Source organism: Aythya ferina (genome assembly GCF_964211825.1).
Source record: "Aythya ferina genome assembly, chromosome: 14".
In the NCBI taxonomy this organism is placed as follows: Eukaryota; Metazoa; Chordata; class Aves; order Anseriformes; family Anatidae; genus Aythya; species Aythya ferina.
This window is the reverse complement of record NC_140312.1, coordinates 9,891,992-9,914,890: the sequence shown is the minus strand read 5'-3', so window position 1 is coordinate 9,914,890 and position 22,899 is coordinate 9,891,992. Positions and strand designations below refer to the sequence as shown.

Genomic DNA, 22,899 nt, shown 5'->3' with positions numbered 1-22,899 from the left:
ATATCTTTCACTAGATTCTTTGCCTCTTTTAAAATAGAACTTTCTTGGAAAATCCTTTACGATATGTGAGATAGAGTTTGAAAACAGACTTTTAGATCAACCATCTCAGAAAAATCTTTTTTTTTTTTTTTTTTTTTTTTTTTTTTTTTCCCCACATCTTTTTGTCGTAACTCTTTGTATCCTATTCCCGTATTTCAAAACCTAAGATAACAAGTAGAAGTCAGGTTCTGTGGTATTCTCCAGGTCAGTAGCTCTGGATGCTGTTACATTATTTCACTGACTTTCCCTTCCACCTGGGAGATGGCTTGGAGGCAGCAGCCTAGGGCAGGGTAGTATAGGGAGGGCAAGGTCTAGTTGAGGGGACTCGGATCTTAATTGTTAAAAACAGGCAGCATTTCGGATGTGATTTAATGCTTAGATATTAGACGTGATAACAGAGGAGGAAGCAGCGTCAGCGGATATCAGAATGGCCCGACCGGGCCCTCTCCGTTCCAGTCCTGCAGCAGGGAGGACACCCTGCCCTCCACAAAGATGGCCGCACGGGCACGGCAACCTCGCTCAGCCCAAGATGGCCGCCGCGCCACCACCCACCGCCTCAACCCGCCCGCAACAAAGATGGCTGCTCGCGCCGCGGCAGTGGGCGGAGACCGAGGGGAGAGGGGAGAGGGGAGGGGGCAGCGCCCTTACCCAAAATGGCGGCGCGAAGCCGGGGAGGGGCGGGGTCGGGGCGGGGAGGCGGGGTTGGGGCGGGGCGGGGGCAGCGCCCGGCGGCGGAGCGGAAGTGGCGCGGTGCCTCCTCCAGCTGGTTGTCATTTCGTGCGGCGGCTCGCTCCTGAGGAGACCGGGCTCGGCGGCGGCCGGGCGGGGAGCGGCGGCGGCGGCAGGAGAACGAGAAGAAGAAGGAGAAGAAGGAGAAAAGAGGAGGAGAAAGGAAGGAGGAAGGAGGGAGGCACCGGCTGCGGCACCGAGGCAGGAAGCGGCTGGGGGGGGGGAGGGAGGGGAAGGGAAGGAGAAAAAGGGGAGGAGAGGGGGTTTGAGGAGAGAGAAAAAAAAAAATAATCATAATCATAATAAGCAGCACGGCGAGGCGAGCGGCAGCCCGGGACCCGTCGCGGCCAGGCTCGCCGGCTGCTGGAGCGCTGCTGTGGGTGCGTGGGGCGCTGCCCTGCTGCCGTCGCCTTCCCCCCCCTCACCCTCAGGAGGCAGCGTCCCCCCGCCCGGAGCCCGGCTGGTTTACATGAGGGGGAAGGAAGCCCGCCTGGAGCCCAGAAGACGCTCAGCAGGGGAAGGACTGCTCCCAGGAGCCGCCACCGCCGCCTCCTCCGCTCCCCGAGAAAGCCGAGCCCCTTGCCCTGAGATCTGCGGGAGAGCCGCTTAAACGCCTTCCATGGGGGAGAGAGGAGCCCGGCCCCCCGCCGCCTGCACCTTCCCCTCCTCGCCGGAGGCTGCTCCTCTGCTGAGGTAAAAGAAACAAAAAGGAAAAAAGGAAAAAAAAAAAAAAAAAAAAAAAAAAAAAAGGCTACCCCCACTGCAGGACACTCGTGAGGGTGGGGGGGGACACCGCGGGGGGAACCCCACAGTGAGCCGGGGCCTGGAGAGCCCAGCCTGCCTGCACCCAGCCCAGCCTGCCCGGCTGGATGAGGAGACCCTGAAGGGGGGGGAAAAAAAATAAAATCACCACGACCACGCACATCCAGCCTGCACGGAGGGAACCCACGGATCCGGCACCAGGAGCACCCTCCCAGCTGCAGAGAGAGAGAGCAAAGAAAATCGCCTTCCCCTTCCTCCCGCACAGCTCGCTGTCCCCTCCCTTCCCTTTTCCCGAACGCTGAATGCTGATTTCTGAGATGAAAATCTTCCTCCGCGGACGGCCAGGGCTCATGTGAAGGACACGCAAATATTGGATCATAAATAAGAAGCGAGTCTGGCGAGCTCAGAAACCCAGCCCAAAAGGAGCAGCATCAAGAATCCACCCTTCTCCTGCACAACTCACTCCCCACCCAACACACACAGAATACTAATTTCCTGAGATAAGATCTTACCCCTTCTAAACAACCACACGCGCACACACACACACACACACGGAGTGTATATTATTGCTACACATAATAGGTTAAACACAGCAGCACGGTAAAAAGCCTCCTCTGCAACTCACGCCTCTTTTTCACCCCTCTGAATGCTGAAATCCTGAGGTAAATTTTTTTCTTACCCACAGCAAAGACTCTTTTTGAACAGGACAAATATATATTAGATTATAGAGATGTATTAAATTATTCCAGATTTAAATCTATTTTTTTGCTGCCAAGGGGTCGGGGGACCAGACGTCATTGTATATTTTTTTTCCTCTTAACTCATTTATGGGCGAGTCAAGGCTGCTGAGGAGGAAAAAAACAGGATAGTTAGAATCTCTTTATCCTTATTCCCCAGAAGCTTTTTCTCTCATTGCTGTGCATTTCGTTTAGAAAAAGGAAACCTCTTATTTTGTGAACCAAAGATTTATTTTTCCCTTTCTCCTGGCTGAAGGGAGGAAACGGGCACCAATTGACACATTTAAATAGTTGAAGAAATCTATCTTTTGCAGAAACAGAAATCTATATCCAAATCTGAAATAAATAGCGTGGAGGGAGAAACTGGAATATCTAGCTAAAACCAGGATACTTAATAATCTCTCCTCGGAAGAGGAAGAGGTAAACACTAAACATCGACTTGTTCTTACACAGAGGATTCAAACCCTAAATATAATAAATGGGGGATTACGGGTTTGGAGTGTTAGTGCAAAACAACACTGGAAATAAGTCAGCTTTTCCAGTCAGATTTCATCCACATCTGCAGCCTCCACACCATCATCAAAATGCAACCCCCAGCCCTGCTGCTTTTATAAATAATAACACAGCTGCCAATGGCAGTAGTGCTGGGTCAGCTTGGCTCTTTCCTGCTCCAGCTGTCCATAATATTCAGGATGAGATTCTGGGGTCAGAAAAATCTAAAACTCAGCAACAGGAAAAGCAAGAGTCCCTAGAAAAACAGCAGCTTTCCCCTAGTCAAAGTCAGGAAGCAGGCATGCTCTCTGAACCTGAGAAAGCTAAAACTGAAGAAAATCAGGGTGATAATTCTTCGGAGAATGGCAATGGAAAGGAGAAAATAAGAATAGAGTCGCCGGTGTTAACAGGATTTGATTATCAAGAGGCTTCGGGGCTAGGCACTTCGACACAGCCCTTGACATCCACTGCATCTTCTCTGACTGGTTTCAGTAACTGGTCTGCAGCTATCGCTCCTTCTTCCTCTACAATAATCAATGAAGATGCAAGTTTTTTTCACCAGGGAGGGGTCCCTACTGCCTCGGCTAATAATGGTGCTCTGCTGTTTCAGAATTTTCCACATCACGTCAGCCCTGGCTTTGGTGGTAGCTTTTCCCCTCAAATCGGACCCCTCTCTCAGCACCACCCTCATCACCCCCATTTTCAGCATCATCACAATCAGCATCAGCAACAGAGGAGGTCTCCTGCAAGCCCTCATCCGCCTCCATTTACACACAGAAATGCTGCTTTTAATCAGTTGCCTCATTTGGCTAATAATCTAAACAAGCCGCCTTCTCCATGGAGCAGCTACCAAAGCCCATCGCCGACACCATCTTCATGGAGCCCCGGGGGCGGTGGATATGGTGGGTGGGGTGGGTCCCAAGGTCGAGACCACCGCCGGGGACTGAACGGAGGGATAACGCCCCTGAACTCCATCTCGCCCTTAAAGAAGAATTTTGCAAGTAATCATATCCAGTTGCAGAAATATGCTCGACCCAGCTCGACCTTTGCTCCGAAATCGTGGATGGAAGACAGCCTGAATAGAGCTGACAACATTTTTCCTTTTCAGGTGAGTATTCTCTGTTATATCCATAATAAAAGTAACAGGAGTGCATTAAAATGCCATAGAGGGGGTGGGATGGGGATTTGAAGGCATGGTGTGATTGTATGACTTCTGTGTTTGCAACTAAAAAAAGCTACACGGCTAACTTGAAATGTCATAGTAATTACACTCAGAGCTGTGAATCATGTGTTTCTTGGTTGTTGTTTTTTTTTAACAGCAGTGGTCATATAAATATCTATATCCCACCAGGCATCTATAATTAGCCCGTTTCTTTCAGCTTAATATTTATTCACACGAAGAAATAACCAAAGAACAAATGTAGTTGCAAGTAGCAAGTACACCTACAAAAAGGAATAAGGAAAAAAGTGCTGCCTGATGAAGTGTGAGAGATCTGAGGCCTTCTGAAGTATTTGAAAACACACCACATCTGAGAAAAGTATTAAGCGATTGTATTTTGCTTTGCAGTACCATATGGACTTGTAGTGCAACAGAATTTTTGTAGCATTTTTTGGAAACTGTTTTTTTTCTTTTTTTTTTTTTTATATGGTGGTAATCAAAACATTTTGCTTTCCGTAGCGATGGCAGCAAATTCTGGGTACAGGCCATTAAATCACAACCAGAAATAGATCTGGACGAATGTCAGATGGTGGTCTCCTGTGTTTTCACATGGCCTCATCCTGATAGGGGATAGCTTGTCTGACATTTTGCTCTCTCCTTCTAGGCTAACTTTTTAGGAATCTGAAAAGAACTGTATACTGCTGATCCTCACTGGCAGTAAAAATTAAAACTCTTCACCTGACCATTAGTTAAAACTTTTTTTTTGTGTGTGTATGACTTTTGTGAAGTCCTTTAATGTGGATTCATAAGCCCAAGAATTCTTTGACATTTAGTGTTTTTTTTTTAAACATCTTCAAATGAGGGCAAAAGTGAAAATTTCAAAATGACTGCAGTATTTCTAGCCATGGTGTAAGAAGCAGGGTGACCTACTTTAAAATAATTTGAGAGATCAGGAGATAAGAACTGTGCAATATGCCTCATGTTATCAACCACCCTAGAGAAATACAAATATGTGTAAGAATGGCACGGTGGATTCAGACGTAGGAAAGGTTTAGTTCTCCTGAGTGTAACCTGTTCAGTTTCTGCTGGGTTTGCAGGGCCAGCATATGCAGCCTTCAGACATCAGGGCAGCTGCTGGCACTAACTTTCCATTAGAGACCTTTTTTCCTACTGCAGAGCTGCTAGCTGGTTTGGTATCAGGTAGAGCCCATGCAAATTCACAATGCATCGCATAATTGATGTTAATATGGGGATTTCTAATTAATATAACGAACCTGTGTCCAGCAAACCGAATTTATTCACTGAAACCAGTCGAAAAAGGGACACAGCTGGAGTCAGTCTTTTTTCAGCCTCACTGCAGCAATACTTGGCTCGCAGTTTAATTCATTCTGTACCCTGACACGTAGCTGATGTACAGAGTGACAGAATGAGATCGAGCATGTTCTTGCTGCTGTGCGTAAGGCCCAAATGTATGTGCTCCAATAGAAACGTGCTTGGTCCGATATCAAGGAAATTTGAGGAAATCGACAACGTCAACCTTGGCTTTTGGGTTGTGTTCCAAACATAAAATATCAGACATGCTTATTTTGGTCGTGGTAAAGAAATAATTTTTGTGTAGCATGTTGGTATCTGTTTACTTAAACGCTGAGATGAAGCTGTACATGTCAAGACCAAGTCTGACACTTCTTCATGCCAAGAAAAGGAAAGTGTTGGAGTGAAGTGCTTTCCAGTCTGTTACTATCACTTCTGTGAAGAAAAGGGCAGGGCAGCAAAACAGGACTTCAGCACTGCAGACCTAGAAAGATGCTGATTAATTTTGAAGCCATCTTGGATGACTGCTTTTTATAACTTTTTTTTTTTTTTTTTTTTTTAAAATCTCCTTTGGTTACTTGGTCCTTTGTATTTGGAAAGCATACTGGATTTTTGAATCACTGGAAACAAATGATGTAAAATTTAACCATTGATGTATTTTTTTATTTTTTTCTTGATTATGCTGATTATATTCCTAATTCAAAGCAGAAATAAGGAGTTTTGCTTATTGGATTTTTGTGTTTATGCATATATATGTATATATTACATGCACTATCCTCCTTGATGCAATCATGTGCTGGACAAGGCTATTTTGTTACTGGAATCTTCTTAGATTCCTATTTAGGAAATAACTGAAAGCTGTCTTTGCTGCAGCAACATAATGGGGTAATTTGATACAACTATCCCTTTCATGCAATATTTATGTTTTGCTGCTTAAATCATTAACAAGTGTTGCAGCAGTCTAGTGAAAATTAGTACCTTTATAAAGCAAGATGTAAACCAGTAATTGCAGATATTTGGGGATCGCTTCTTTTTCTTTTTTCCCCCAAAGGTTATCTTTACTCTAAAGCCTGGTGAAACAGAAGTCTGTGTTTTGATGGAAATCTTAGGGTAACCAAGCGTAAGTGCTAATTTCCTCTTTGGAGAGGACAACATTGCATAATGTCCCCATGAGCCACTAATGGGAGCTGCTGCTCACTTCAAATACTTCTGCCCCTGGCCCTGGGACGCTTGAGATGAAATGGGCATTCCAAACGGCGCAGATAAAAGGAAAATGCTGCCTTGAGATGCTTGATAATCTTACAATTTGGTGGTGGCCTGGCTGGTATTTGAGAGCTTCATGCAAAACATTGTGGTGTTTGTCACAACAATTTTTCATTTGGAATTCGGTCTCGTAACACTTCAGAAGCAGCACGTCGGTAGGATCCTCACGTTGCAGAGATGGAACTTGAGGCGAGGTCAGGGAAGACTATTACCAAATCTGTTAATGAAATTAAGTTTCGATACTGTGTTTTAACCACTCACTGGGCAGCCTTCCCCCTTCAAAGATATTTTGAAAAGAGAAAAGCCATTGTTCTTTGTGTATTCATTTTAAAAGGAAATGGTCTCCAAATGAAAGAATGGTTCCTGAATAAAAATTAAAAAAAATAATAATGTGTTTTTGGATACAACAGCCTTCCCTGGGAGTTAATAAAAGGAAATATCTTGACTGTGACTGTTACATCTTACAAAGCTACAGATTTTTAAAATTATTCCCTCTATTCCCTCCTTGCAGCACTGGCAAACTGAGTGTTCAGTAATTGCATTTTACTGCAGCGTTGCCCTCAAGATTGTTTTGGCTTTCCTTTTGCTATGTACTTGCACTTCCTCATGAGAGTGGAACATCCTGCCTGTTATGCAATGCATAAATCTTGCTTTGATAGGCATTTCCAGGTTTCCAGATCTCATCTTCACATGTGTGGTGCTGTTTTTTAAATCGGTCTTTTGAAGGCACTAGCAGATTAAGCAATAGTGTTCAGCTTTCTGTAAAAATAATTCAAAATAATTTGCGTTTCTTCCTGGAATCAGGCTTGACAATAACTGCTCATTTCAAAGAATTTTGTACTGGAGAGCAGTTCATTATATCCACTTGTTCAAAAATGTTTTTTCCTTTCTTCTTCAGTGGCTAGCTTCCAGGTATATAACCCCTTCCAAATCCACCGAGGGGCTGTGCCAGAGGGACTTTCTCTCCCTCAGGCAGATATGGAAGGTTTGAGAAAACACATCCATGATTACAGACTGTGTTTTAATTCTGAGCTATACGTCATGATTTGTTTGCCCATAGAAATGGGCTGATTTAATAAGCATGTTAAAACAAACAAATTCCCAGGAATTTGGAATTAAAAAAAAGCCCTCTTGAGTGCATTTGCCAAGCTTTCCTCTTGGAAGAATTTTGCAAGGAAATTTCTTTACCATGTCTTTTTATTTTAATATCTGTTCTTTGTTGCTGAAGAGCCTTTCCATAGGGCTGGTTGCAGAAAGTGAGGCTGCTGCTTTTGCAGAAAGTTTTGCAGGCTTTTCTTCTCCTTTCTTGCCGCAGCAACCGTGCCGAGAAATTTCAAGCTATCATTTTAGAGTAAATACTCGAAGCTGGGTTTTTAAATGTCTGTTCACCCCTTTTTTCTATGACTCCATCAGCTGTGCAGTAATTAGTGTTTTGTGTGCTGTTCCCCACAGCTATTGGCCTGTGGAATGAGGAGCACTCTAATGTGGTATGACATGCACAAGTTAAGTACTGTGGAAGTTAACACTGTTCTTGTTTTATAAACTTACTACTGACGTTAATACGCCGGCTTTGGCCCTCCTGTGCGTTTTTGACCTCAGGGTTTCTTTTTAAAGGGAGCTTTTGTGAAAAGCTATTTGAATTATGTTTGTATTTTCCAAAGATTAAAAGGAGTACTCTTATCAAGCATTTTGCTTTGAAAATGAATTGCATACTTAGCAGCCCAGCACAAAGACCGAGAACACAAGATACTGTGGAACATAATTTATAGAAGGTACATAAAAAAAAACTTAATATGTGGCTAAAATAGAATCAGGCATGTTACTGGAAATTTTTATGGAGGTCTGTAATTTCTAACACTTAAAAAAAACTTCAAGTTTGACAAAAGCAGAAGTGCTCCCTCCCAAAAAAGCTCCTGTGTCATCCATCCGCCACTTAACTTTTCCAGCTTTTTCATATTGTTCCCTGGTGAAGCTCTAAGAGATGCTCAGGGCAGCATCCAGCAACATCCTTTCAGGAAAAACCTGTTTACTCCAAGCCTTTAATTCACTGCAGACTGGATGGGAAGCTGGAACAGGGCCTTTGCAAGGCGGTGGGAAGGAGGAGAAGCCTACCCAGAAGTATAATCAAGTCCAAATTTGCTTTGCAATTAATAGAAAGATGTCAAACTGCTGTTAGTGCCTACAATCTACCTCTCCCAGCACGCTGTACTTTGCCTGAGACATCAGGCTCTTTAATTGTGGGAAATGGGTACGAGGTTTCCAAAAGTTTCAGGCTGCCTGGGCTATAATAAGGGTAGCAAATGCAGCTGTCAGTTTTCTACTTTTCACAAGTATTCTGATTTGACAAAGATTTAAATAAATAAAGAAAGCCCCAGTTTTCTAATTACACCTGCTTCGTAAATCCTGCTTAATCACCTTCAATAAATTGCCTAACTCAGTGGCAGACTTTGTGTTATTATTGATTCTTCAGTCTTCAGAGAAACCAGATTTCCTAAGATTAGGTACAGCCTCAGCTACCAGCAGGTGCTCATACCTCGCCAGGCTTTACTTTTTGTGCCGTTTGGGGTTTTAGCCTTGGTGGGCTCATCTTGGGAAACACTCAATAGAAACTCTGAACTTCTTGAATCTTAATTGTTCAGGTGATGATAGTGCCATGGGTGCAGATTAAATACAATGGGTCTGCACTTTAATTACTAAATTTAGACCTATGTTTTTTTCTGATGTATAGGAGACCTCAGGTATGGGATTTCTGAGTGTCAAGCATGATTTTCCTGTTCATCAAAAATCATTTTTAATATCTTTTTTATAGCAGCACATCCTATACACTTGTACGTGCTTGCTACCACATGACTTTTTTTTGGAACAAAATGTCTTTGAACTTTGAAAAATATAAATGGAATAGCAATTAAAATTCCTATTTACAAGTGGCTCCATTTTTCACAAGACCTCTAAAGGTAAAATAACCTGTCTGGATGTCAGTGGGGAAAAGCTTGTGGTCAGAGAGGTGGAGTGGTTTGCCCATACTGCATAAATCCCACGATGGAGTTGTGGCTCTGAAGTCCTGGGTTCTACTGACTGTGCTTTAACAAGGAGATTGCATTGTTATGAGCACTCTTCTAGTTATAAATACTTTCTAGCCACTAGAAGAATCAGGATATTTTTGCTTTTTCTGTAGACGAAGTTGGACAGGGTTTAGTTCAAAATTGGAATGTTTGCTGCTGTAGAATATTGACCATTTCGATGCTTTCCCTTAACCAGATCTGCTAGCTGCCACCTTGTATATTTTGTGAAAACAATGCCACTTTTTCAAAATGATATTTAATGAATGTCTTATAAAATATTGGATGACATTTTAAATGTAGTAATGTATTAAGACTGCAGCTTAATTTTTTTTCTTGGTCTTGCATTCAACCTGATGTCTGTCTACCTCTCTTCCAGTTTCCCAAGGGTAAATGTGAGTGCCTGTTGAGCTCTCTGATAAAACAAACTTTTAGATATAGTAAAACACACTGTTGCAAAGCTAAGGTTTTGTGATCAATCTGTGTAAATAACGTCAGATTGTAGTTAACTTACTTTGTTACTGGAGTTTATACACTTTGCTTTCTTCAAGGGTAGTCATTATCCCTATATCTTTTCCTTACGAATAAGTAAGTAAATAAGAGTACAGTAAGCAGTCCAGCTCCAAGGAAAGCATTGTGACTTTGTGAATCAATCCATTAAAAACATCATTACACTGTTATTAATTTTCTTTACAAGAAGTATCTTGAAGAAAACATCACTTTTTTCTACTGAGCACAGCGTGACTCACTTGCTTTATAACTTGTAATTAATGTGTATCTGAGAATAGCTCTTTCCCAGATTTAGATACCAGCCAGTGATCAATATTTTGATTGTTGCAGCTTTTTGATGTCATGGAATTAAATGCAGAGTTATACATGTATCCAGCAGTACAGCCACCACCGCTAACATGGCTTCAGTCCTTAAATATATTCAGCCCTTAGATATATTGTGTGTAAGGTACACGTGTATTTCGATATATGTGTAAATGCTGATAGAATGTGCTGATCATCTTGGAAATTAAGATTGGCAAAACTCACACTACTATTTTCAAAGCAGTCTCAGAATAAAATGTATTTAAATTTTACAAAAAATCTAAAAAAAATACTACCAATGCTGACTTTCCCTGGTAGCATGGATCCTTTCAGTAGCTTGGTAGGTAGTCAGCTAAATTAGTGGAGTTCTTTTATAATAAGATTCGTGGAGTTCTTTTATAATAAGAAGTGTGCAAACTGCTGATTTCATTTCGGCTAGTTTTTATTTAGGTCATTTATAAGAGAGACATCTTTTCACGGGATAAATGTGTACAGGTTTACTTATATGCCAAGTTCTTGAAATTACTCTGCATTCCCAGAGAGGTGGAGCACTGCATTCATTTCAGGAACATACCCAAACTCAGTTTAACAGTTCATAGTGGTTCCTAGTGTTGTGTTTAATGTGGTTCGCTATCTAATCAATGAGTGGAGACACGGAGGAGCAAACTGTTTCAAACAGCTGAGGAATGAGACTCATCTTCCCACAAAATAGTACTGGATCAGCATCTCGAGAGCACTCTAGCCTGTGACAGCTTTGTTGGTTACTGTGACAGGTTGCTGGGACCACTGGAGAGGGGGAATTTGAATGCAGGCCATATTTCAGGCGTGTTCCCTAGCCAGTCCCTCTTTTTATATCATTGTTAATGGCTGCAGGTAGGAATACAACCAATTAATCTTTGTGTTGGTGCACAGCACCATGTTTTAAAGTGTCTGCAGTATGGTTAGAAGCATATGGACTTTATGCTAAAAGGGGAAAACTGTAACCTCCTCACCACGCTGCTTCCATTGGAGAATATGGTGTTCCTATCAGCTAACCACTTCAATTCCATTTTACTTTTTCTTCCTCAAATGTTTAAGCTCTGTTCTCAATGTTAAATACTACCTACTGCAGCAAAACCCGCTGTTTGTTACTATAGCTCAATCCAGCATAACACAGATATTTTAGAGACCGGAGACTGTCTTAGGGCTCATGCAGTGCAGCACATATGCAGCACAGTACATCAGAAGTCATTTGGCTTTGGTTTTACCCTTCGTTTCTCTCAGACAACTGAAATGCTAAGTGCCACAAATTCAGCAGAGACCTGAGACTGCTCAGTTTCCGCACCCCGTATGAATTTTACAGCTGCTCATAGGTTGGAGATGAAGTTAATTCCACACAAAAGAACACAAGGCAATATGAAAGGCAGAATAGCAGAAAGGAAGCAAAAGAGGACCTTCTGAAGCATGTTGGGTTTTCAGAAAATGTTCCCATCTGTGTCTTAGGCTATTTTTGTCACTTTAGGAAGACTGCTGAAAATGTAGAGACTCTTCCAGTATCCATTCCCCAGTTATACAGCTGCTGGATCCCAGTGGGTCCAGCATGCAGACCACAGGACCCACTTCTCCTCAGGTATTTTAGTGTAACTGAAGTTTGAAATATTCCAGAACTAGTAATGTATAAACCAAAACAATAAACTAAATATTACCAGAATATCGCCATATTACTAAGAAACCAGTAGGAAACTTGTGAAACTAAAGAATCCAAATGCTTGCAATAGTTTCTCTAAGATGCATCAATGTAATGTAGATGACCAAGGAAATAAGCGCTGTGGGGAGACAGGGCCACGCTATGCTTTTCATAGCAAATTTAATTTTGGTCTAGACTAATAAAGCAAATGGTTCCCAACTCTGATCTTTCTGATGCTGTTTGAAATTCAGCACATCCGGGTAGAAATACTTCGCCAGTCCTGCGTCAGTAATACACTGTTCCAAGGAAAGGAAAACTGTCCGAAAATTTAGTTAGAAAACAGGATTTTTTAGCAGTTGGAATGTAACTTACAAATTTGAAAATGGATCAGGACTCTACTAGCTAGTGGATTCCTGCTCTTAAAATAGTATTAAGTGGTTAAAGTCCAAGGTGACTGATCGTTGTCTGATATAAAGAATGCCTCTTACAGCACTGCCATCGATACTGCTTTAGCACTCCATTACTGGCAGTAGGGGCATTGTGGTGTTCAGCTGTATATCAGAGGGGCATTCCCTTTCTGCATTCACTAGTTTGAAACATGATCAAATCTGGATCTGTTTGCTTTGGAGAAGTTTCAGCTTCACGGCTAGAGTTAAGGACAAGAAATGCATTTTCACTGCATTAATAATGGTAGTTGCAGAGAAGCAGGTTAGACCAAATAATGTTGTAATCTCCTGCCTCCTTATGTCAACAGATACTTTCCATGCTTGATTTCAGTTCGGAGATGAATCTCTTAAAAGATGCATGAAATAAAACCTTTGGAAACAATATTGGAGTCCTTGGACTCAGGAAAATTAAATGTGAGGTTGATTAACATACAAAATTCCAGCAGAGTGTTTCTACAAATCTCTAAATCAATAAATAAATGGATAACAGGGATAAGTGAATAATTCTGTGAATGGGGGATTTTTTGTTTCCGTTAGTGACCTTTGGTGATAGTGTAAAGATTTCAAAGTTTGGTTATCCTGAATTTACTAATTAAAATGCAGTGCCAGGATATTTTGTGTTATGTCAATATAACATCAGATTTGCGAGATGCAGAATGTGTTGTTTTAGTTGAGAAAACCTGAGACATATCTGTGTCTTTGGTTAATATGAAGAAATATGTGGTAAATACACTTCAAATGGATTGATATAATGAAATGGTTAGGCACATCAGACATCTTGCCTCATATTTTCTGAAGCCTTCAGTTTGAGTAATGCTTGGAATATCAAACTTGTGAATTCAGGGAATTAAAAACCAGAGGTAACTTGGTCAAGTAGACCGGTTTACTAGGTGGCACTACTCCTTGTGTGAAATACTTTATAATTATGCAGAATTTGATTTGACTGTGCAGAAATAGATTATTTAATTTTATGGGGTAGTAGTTTAGGTGAAGGTAAAGCTATGTGTTTCTGGAATTCAGATTTTCTCTAGTTCAGGCTGAAATGCCTGTTTTATGACTTCTCTTTGCAATTCTCTCTCCCAGGATCTATCTTCACCTCCTACCTGTGAACTTAAATTATTTTTTAACAAAGTTGAACTGCAGAGCAAAAAAAAAAAAAAGAAAAAAAAATATTGAATTGGATATTATTAAAGAAATAATTGGTTATGATAAATATGGATTGGATTTATATTCAGAATATTCTATTTTTTTTGTATTTGACTTCAGGGGCATATAAGCATGTGCTTTAGCTTAAGTCTGTTGTAGTGATATCGAAAAAATCTGAAGTTTTTATGTTTTGGGTAGTTTTTGTTGTTGTTTTTGTTTTTTTAACACTGTGTTTCCTAAACTGTGTTTGTTTTTATTTGCTTGCAGGATCGTACAAGGACTTTCGACATGCATTCACTGGAGAATTCACTAATTGACATAATGAGAGCTGAAAATGATTCACTGAAAGGTAAATTTAGCAAGAGACTATTTCCTGCAGTAAATAATTGGGAAGACATGCTTACTTAGGATAAGAAACTTCAGTTTTGGTTAGGAAAAATAAAGTTATAATGTGCACCGAGTGCATGTGGGTCAGCTCGGATAGGCCTCCTTTTTGCAGTTGTCCCTAGATGAAGCGATTGCAGCACATGAGCACTGGAGTGTGTTTTGTCTTTATGTAAAACAATGCGAAACACAAACATAAGCTGATCTTTTGTGTAAGTTGCCAGTGTTGTTTTTAATAGATACAATGTGTGCAGCCTGTAAAAATGATCAGCTTCGGGATCTTAAGCAGATCAGTGAGACATAACTTTCTGCTTTGTAGTGCTTTCCTGCTTGAAGTCATAGTTCTTTCAGTCCTGGGGAAGAGTGAGTTTTAAGTACGTCATTTTGAGAACACCGAGCATTTCTGACTTTTTAATCCCTTTGCCTTTCTTTTCATTTTTGCCACCTTGAATTCAGAATTCTTTTTGACATTGGGAAAGAAAGGGGGGGGTATGTTAAACTGACTTGTAGTTGGGACTTACCTTTTTTTTTTTTTTTTTTTTTTAGCAAAGGTAGTATTTCTTTGAAAATACCTCAACTTACAAAATACTCAAAGTAATGTCTACATCCTTATCTAAACCTGAGTAGAAACTACTTATGGGTTAAAATTCAGAAGTTTAGTTTCTTATTCTGTAAAATGAGGAATCTACATCAGTTTGAGGGTTAATTGTGTAAGTGAAAGTAGTCAAACTCTTATTTCTACTCATTTGTACTCCAATGATTCAGTTTTGTTACCAGTCATGAGACCACTAAAAAACAAAGCTGGACTTGTGGTTTCTAAAAGTAAATTTCTTTTGATATCAAGGCCTGTGGTGTTAATGAAATCTGGCATGTTCTAATAGTGACTCTTACTCAGAAGACTGACCTTTGATTAATTGGCAATAACTTGTTTGTTGCATTCTCTTTGGTCTGAAATGCAGTTTGCGTTTCACATCCCCAGTACTGTGCAGTAATACAGGGTTGATTATTAATCCAGTATGAGAAATACCAAGAAATACTTTGCTATGGAAATGACAAGGGGAGCTCAATGTGTACAGAAAGCAATGCTGGATGAACTAAAAATTAAAAAAAATAAAATAAAATAATCCCTATTTATGTGGTTGGGGGTCAGGCTTTCACTAATGACAAGTAGTAAAGGCTTTTGTCTGTTTTATGATCTGCCTGGAAATGGCATTATCCTATGCCCCAGCACTGTGCACTGAACCAAAAGTCAGGTGCCCTTCCTTGACTGCAGCACCTGGGATTCGCTCTGACACCTTCTGTTCAACTGTCGGACAGGCCCAACCAAGGTTTTAGCTACTCAAATCTAGCAAGGTAGCAACCCAAGGTGACAAATACAATCTCCCTTTAAATTTGAATTTAACAAAGTCAGATTGATACGTATTTATATTCAGCAACTAAACCAGGGTAGTGTGATTTTTAGATTAAATGCTTTGAAAAGATTCTTTGCAATTGCAATCTTTTATTTTTTTGAGTGCTTTCAGTGTTTTAAGGATGATGGAGTAAGTGTATCAGCAAAGAACACATAGTTCTGATAGACGTTAATTTCCTGCTTGAGCTTGGTTGTTAATCCCCTCTGCAGAGTCATCTGCGCTTTGTCTCGGGTTTTGTGGGCATTGCGTTGTACTGATGGGAACACAGTGATACCAGTCTGGTTTTGTTATTGGTATTGTTTCTTGAGTTCTTTACACATCTTTCTGTTTCATGCTTAGTTGTTATAAAACACTAAGATGAAAAATTTAAGTGCCTATGTGAAGTACTTCATTGTTGAGAAGTCTCTTCATTTTTCAAGAGTCTCCTCAGCAAAAGCATTAAGTTTGCATGTGGTGAAACATGCAGTACACTGAACTGGACTGCTGCTTATCTGGCATAGCAGACTTAATGCAGTAACGTATTTGCTGTAATGCAGTTAGGAATGGATCTTTATTCAAGCTCTCATCTCCTGTGTTGTGGTAATGCTGCAGTGATTCTCTGTAGGCAAGGCAGGATTTGAAAGGAGAAGAAATACCTTTAGTTAAACCAACTGATACAGCTGGGAAAAAAATTGAAACTTGCTGGTACAAAACATTTTTCAAGTCACGTCTGAAGAAGGGCTTGTGTGACCACAAATCTTTTGTGTCGCCTTTTTTTCCCATCAACATCAGTTGGTGTAAGATTATATCTTAACAGATTCTGTCTATTCTGTTTTCTCTCTTTGTCTTGCATCACCTTTATTTAAACTGATTGAAAGGAATCTTTTGAAACTTTGGATCTAAAACTCTTAAAATATCACAAATTAGGACTGTCAGTTCAAAATCTTACTTTCCATTTCAAACACCTGCAGTTAGATAAGCAGATTCATATGAAGTTTTTTGTTCTGTGTTTTAACTAGGTTAATCTGTGCATATAATGCTTTTAAACTGAAGTTGGCTACTCTCATAAGGGAAAAGCTGCTGGGTTTGAGACTTTAAAAATAGCCTGGGCAAGACACTAATAAAGCATGCTGTAGAGAGCAATCTCAGAATGGCATGGAAATAATTTAGATGATCTAATAGGTCTCACTGCTATCTTCCAAGTCCTTGAGAGGCTTTAATATTGACTTAATATGAGTTTAGTATATAGCACTAACACCATCCCTTTCGTGCTGTAGTGGACTTCAAGAGAAAAAGGTACTGTGTTAAAATACACCTTCAAAACAAGAGTGTGGACAAGGTCACAGTTTGAAATCCGCTGGCTTTTAGACCTTTAAAGAAATCCTTTTTATCTTTAATTGCTATGTTCAGAGTAGCAGGTTTGGGATAATGTAAAAATTACAAGTAGAAATTCTTAAAAATTCCATTCACAGTGTGTACCTCTTGACTGAGGTGATTAGCTGTCCTGGCCTTGGGCTTATTTAGGAGCCTAATAATTATGTTCTTGTGTTGTCTTGCTATATGAAATAGTGTTTCCTGCTTGAGGTTCGAAGATAAATATTAATTACCATTGATGTACTATACTCAATATTACCATTTAGCACTTATGATAGGTGTTTTACCATTTTTTCCTCATTCTAATGTATATTTTTACCCCTGCGCAAATCCTTTTCCTTTGCGGAGCAGCTGCCATTTCAATATGTTATTTTTATCCACGCGAGCAAGTGTGCTGCATTCTGCATAGCCAATGACAATCTGCAGAAGCCCTTCCCTGGAGACTAATTGCATCTTCTTCACAATGTATTCGGCCTTCGTGAGCTGAGCCCGGGATCCAGAGACTGATTTTTGAATCTGGGTCTTCCAGATGGCAATTTGAGCATTACTTTAATAGTAGTAGGTTGGCTAAATATTTCCATGTTAAATGACACTGAAATGTCTTTAAATACTTTATGGCAGCAGGCTGCTTTATTACTGAAATATCCTATAGTTCAGTTCAGGATATAAGGTTGTTGCCTGGAAATTGTGCAAAATGAAATGGATTGAACCAGACCAGCAAATCCGCTTCTAGCACTGTGAAGCGCTCTAAAATTGGGGTGTGAATAGCTCAGTATCTGTCTGAAAGCTGTGTGGTGAAAAATGAGGCTAAGGATTCTCATGCACAAAAAGAGAGGCTTTAGAGGTAGCTTAAGGTCAGAATATACATGCAGACACTGGTAGAGCAAGTCAAACAGCAGCTCTACATTTTAGAGATGAGAAAGCCAGAACGATGAGAACTGACACCCTTCAGGATTTTTCTGAGTGACATGACATCTACCTAACTGTATATTTTAAGCAATCATCAGCCCCTTCATGTTGATTTGAAAAGCTATTTCAGATGTGAAGAAAGTAGGTGAGGATTCCACAATGAACCTTATGAAGTGTTCTTTGATCAAAGGGATGAAAACTGTTTTGGCGGCATTTTCAGAGTATTGGGGAAGAAAGTGAACTAGTTGTTTCTTTTCTTGTTCTATGGATTATGCAACATGTTTGTATTAATTGAGTAAAATAGGCCATTTGGTTTCCTAAATGACCCAGAAAATCAGTGAGACTGGTGAGAATATGGCCCAATTTTTTCCGGGGTTCTCAATAACAAAGGCTATAATTCTATTTAGGTAAGTGGTCCTCTATGCTCGCACAGGACAAACTGAGCTATTTTACAAGTTAAAACAATACATTTTGAGGTTCTGTTTTGTTTCCAAACCATCTTTATGTTTTCATAGCAATGAGGAAAGCTTTAAGTTGGCAGCTGAGATGAATGTTTCTTCCCTACGGTTGTTCTGTGCGAAGAGGTACGCCATCTGTTTATTGAGTCCTGCAAGGCAGAGGCCTCTGGCAGATCTGTGCCTCCGCGGCCTGACGCTGCAGGTGTCTTTATGGCCTCTGCTGCCCCTTGTATGGGAGCGGGTTCCACACAGGACCTGTGGTGGCCTCACCTCAGACCACGCGAACAGAATCACAGTTGGTCTCGTTTGTGTGCCTTGCATCAACAGTCTTAACAAAGCATTACTCACCTGCAACTTGGACGTATCCACCTTACTGTAAAATGTGCAGAAACTTTCACTCGACAGCACTGAACGCCAACAGGGTTTGCTGCAATTGTCTCTGGGATGACTTACTGTATCAGGTGTTTCTTGCTCGGGGTCTTCCTGAATTTTGCTGGCGACATTAGTAACCAGGAAAGGCTAATGGGATTTTCAGGCTGGAGTGCATGTGAATGAAGAGTAAAACCAATTGTAGCATTATCTCAGAGTGCTGCTGAACTGGATCTGGAAGCAATAGCTTCCAACCCTTGCTAAAGGGGCTGTGATAGGGGAAAGAATCTGGGTGAGTTTTATTTGTAATCAGCAGCTCCCAACTATGTTATAATCCACTTTCAGTTGAGTTAGAATGGAAACTCTAGCATTGCTATTAAATAGGGGTGTGCTTTCTTTCCACATATACCAAATACTCATAATTTGGGGGCAATATTCAATATTTTCATTTTTAAGTCTTTTGCTATGCTTTTTTTTTTCCAGTTCCTCTGCTGGTAGCTGAAGTGTATGTTGATTTAGGCCAGCCTTTCCAACGATGGGACTTTACCAGAGCCTTCACTTAAAAACACCCAGTGAGGCAGTAGGGAGGTGAAATCCCCAGGGCAGCCAGAATTAGCAGAAATCTTCCATTAGTAAATATCGAGGTCAGGCCATAGACTGGCCTCTAACCTTGCGCAGCAGCGGTCGCGATGTCCATAAGGCTCTGGTTTTACATGTGCTGCCTATTCCCGATCTTCCAACTGTCTCATTTACGAGATTTGTTTTTGTGCCCTGAACCAAATGCCCCTCTGTAAGAGAGGCTGAATCTGGTGGGATTTAGGAAGGGAAAACTTGATTTGGGAGGCAGAGCAGTGCCTCAAGCTGCCAACTCTGGGCAGGCTGTGGGCCCAGAGGCGGCCCTCAGCAGGACCCAAGGTTTAGCGGTTGTCCTGTGGGCTGGGGGCTGCCACCGGCTGGGGCCTGGACAGCTTCTGGCAGCCCCCTTCTGAAAGCCCCCTTTTGCCAGCCCCCTTCTGGAGGGTTCCTGAGGTGGCCAAGTCCTGGGTCAGCAAGGGGTAGTGGGGTGGGGAGCACCGGGTGCTTCGGCCCCTCTGCTGAAGTGTTGAAATGGTGCTTGAGTGGGAGCAGGCATTGGGTTTGGTGTCTGCAGTGAGCCAACGGGGCAGTGCCTGTAGGGTTTCTAATTTATGGTACTCTGAAATTGGCAGTGTTGAGGCTGATGGAAATGCAACCACAGCCTGCCCTTCCCTTGCAGCCTGCCCCAAGGCCGCACCGTGTCATCGGGGTCAAGGTGTTTGGGATTTTGCCTTGGATTATTCCTTGGCTCTGGCATCTTAATTCTCTGCTATCAACAGCAAAAAGCCAAGCCCCATTCTACTCTCCCTGAAAATACTGTGCATTGCCTAATAAATAATTTACACCATATCCATGTGCCATGATGCATATGATTTAAGGGATAAAGCAGTAGGCAGGGTACTGCTGCTTTCCTTTCTGCCTGCTATAAATCTTCATCCTACTGTGAACACTGCAAAAATCCCAGGACAGGGATGCAGTATTTAAGATGTTATAATAAATGTCTTTGCAGTCATCCAGAATTATTTGGGAAATGTACTGAAATGTGCTGGATTATTATTTGTTTTCAATTACAGAACATAACTGTTGGAAGAGGTGAATTACTGTTTATAATAAATTAATTCCCCTGGATTTATTGACACTCTCAATTGTATGCATCTCAAAAGTAGTATGTAGCTTATGGTGCTGCTCAGAGCTTGGGGATTTTTTCAGAATTTATTTGCTAGTGATAACATCTGCATTTCTACAGAAGTATAGGTCTTGATGATGCAGGTGGCAAAGAATTAGATATTTATACATCAGTCCTTCAGGATTTTGAGGTAAGGTATTAATTCAGCTAAGCGAAAGTAACACCTCAATTTATGCTGTCAAAAAGTGAGGCATTGAGCAATGAGCTAGAGGGTATTAATGTAACCACCCTTTGAGGCCAGGAAATTCCTTCCCCTGCCACCACAGAGCAGTACAAATATCCCAGGGTTTTCTGATCCTGGTCCAGCTTTGAAATCAATGTGAAGATTCCTGTTAACTTTCATTAGAGTATGAGGCCTATGTTGTTTTTATCCAATCTTGAAAAACATTTCTCATAGGCCCCTTGCCATGCCATCCCACCTCTGGGGTCTGCATGGAAAATTAAACACCTTTCATATTCCTTAAACAAGATGTTTCCTAGAAATATATGTCCTGCAAGTGGTGGGGCAGTTACTGATTTTTAAAACACTACAAAACGTCAAAAATATTGCCAAAAGTTCCAATATCTAAATCAGTGATTTCATCTTGAAAAGCGTTAAAGCCAACAGAGTTGTGCAGAATACCATGTCAGCAGCCTTGCTAATCTGAGTAAAATCTTTTCTAAGGTTTTCTTGGTTTCTTTTTTATATTTTTGTCATCTTTTAGAGTTTAATCTTCTGTCTTGTTCAATATTACTGTCCACCAAATACTTTAAGTTTTTTTTTTTTTCTTTTTCATTTTGAATTCTTTGATAGTCTCTGGCCATTCTGGATCATCTTCAAAGGAAGCCTTTAATTTGGAGCTGTATTTCATGAGTAGTTTCTGTGCTTTGTTTTAGAAGACAGAGAGTTCGCCCTGCCTCTCTCCCCAAACTGCTGCAACTACCTGTCTTTGGTCTTTTTGCTTTGTTCACTTTTTTTCCTTGATGTTGAATTGTTAGCTCTTTGAGTCCTTTGTTAGCCACGTTTTGCATACTGTCTACCATCATGTTTATCAAGTTAGAAATGGCATGAAAGGAGCAGAATGAAAAGCCCGATGTGCTTTTCCTAAATGTGAAGATAAAGAAGAAATGGGAGATATAATGAAAAGGGAGATGGGTTTTAAAGAAAGCAAGCAACAAATGAGGCATAAGTATAAATGGGAACAAGACTGTAACAGCACCACACTTCAATTTCTGTGGTCTGTTACATGCACTCTTCTAGAGAAGAAAGTCAGGTAACACCGGTTAGATATATGGTTGTCTTTTGGGACAGGCTCTTCTGAAAGTATCTTTGCTATTACAGAAGATGATCAGAGCATGCGAGATCATTTGGATTACCTGCTAAAGGCTTGCAAACTCTGTGAAACATTTTCACTTGCAAAGCAGCAAAATTTCTGTGATACAGCTTCTTCCTCGCAGCTACTAGTATGTCAGTGGTTTTCTGTTAGTGGTTTTCTGGCTAGGGTTCTGCATACCTGCAACAAATAAAATTTGGTTTCTTTGTCTTGAAAGCCTGGGTGATATATAATCATATATATATATAATATAATAAAGGAGTTGATTCTTGAATGCTTGAATACAGAAGACTTTAGCTTGTCTGAAATATTGGCTGCGATAGTGGGGTGTGCTTGTCTAGGAAGAGCAAATGAAAAGTGCACATACAAACAAGTACAGCATTTCCCACATTTGGGACGTCTGGTTGTGTTTCTTAAGCATTCTGAAATGCTTTTTATTGGAGGATTAAAGAGGAAAAGGTAGAACTAAGTTTTAAATGTGGTTTATTTTTCTGGGAATAGAAATAGTGATTCAGATAAACCCATGCTTAACTTTTGTGTCTAGATTTTGCTTTTTGAAGAGATATTAAGAGCCCATAAGACTTATTTTTCCCATTTTTGTTTGGAATTCAAGACAAATTATCTAATTCTTTTAGGATTTATATTGTGTGTCCTAAAACCACCAGCTGCTCTACCTAAAAAATAAATTCAAAGTATTTCAATTAATTTTAGTAGCCTCCTAGGAATATCATACTAAATCAAGTAATCCAGAAGCATTTTTTCATAGCGGGCAGTCTCTGCATATATGTGAATGACAATGCAATAGAATGAAATCTGGTTACTTCAGATATTTTGAGAGACAATTGTGATGTATATAGATTTGTGTATTGTTTATTTACTTTAGTACTTAAGCATTAGGTATAACAGTAAGAACTTCTGGAGAGGGGAATCTGAAAATACATCTTACAGTAGATTTATCCTTACTTATCCTAATTTATTTATTATTTGTTGGAGCTGTGATGCTAGGAGGTTTGGGGTTTGCTTTCAATATATAAAACAGTTGGATTTTCAGATGAGTGGCTCAGTCATTTGCATATTTCTAGATAAGCAAGAGGTGAGTGTCCTCACAGGCACGCAGAGCCAAGTTCTTTCACTTTTACTTTCTTAGGAATCCTGTAAACAGGGATCCTAGCTCTGCAGTCAGATTGCATATAGGTGGGAGAAAAGGATGAATTTGGCTTGTGGCATGTGGGGACACTTGTGGTAGACAAAGTATATAACATTATTCATAATAAATTATTTAATTTGAAGTTTTTTATAGTAATGTTACATAATAAT

At 40.6% G+C, this 22,899-nt stretch overlaps 1 protein-coding gene across 2 annotated transcripts in view; it reads left to right on the top strand.

The window, feature by feature from the left end:
* The first annotated feature begins 1,547 nt into the window (after window positions 1-1,547).
* CPEB4 (cytoplasmic polyadenylation element binding protein 4) overlaps window positions 1,548-22,899 on the top strand; it is a 42,719-nt gene continuing 21,367 nt past the window's right edge. The window contains exons 1-2 of one of the 2 annotated variants that reach the window (XM_084536124.1): window positions 1,548-3,867; window positions 13,890-13,971. In XM_084536124.1, the coding sequence (XP_084392250.1) occupies window positions 2,746-3,867; window positions 13,890-13,971 (1,204 nt within the window). In that variant the 5' untranslated portion in view covers window positions 1,548-2,745. The remainder of the gene's footprint in view (window positions 3,868-13,889; window positions 13,972-22,899) is intronic. The other variant, XM_084536123.1, reaches the window with a different exon arrangement.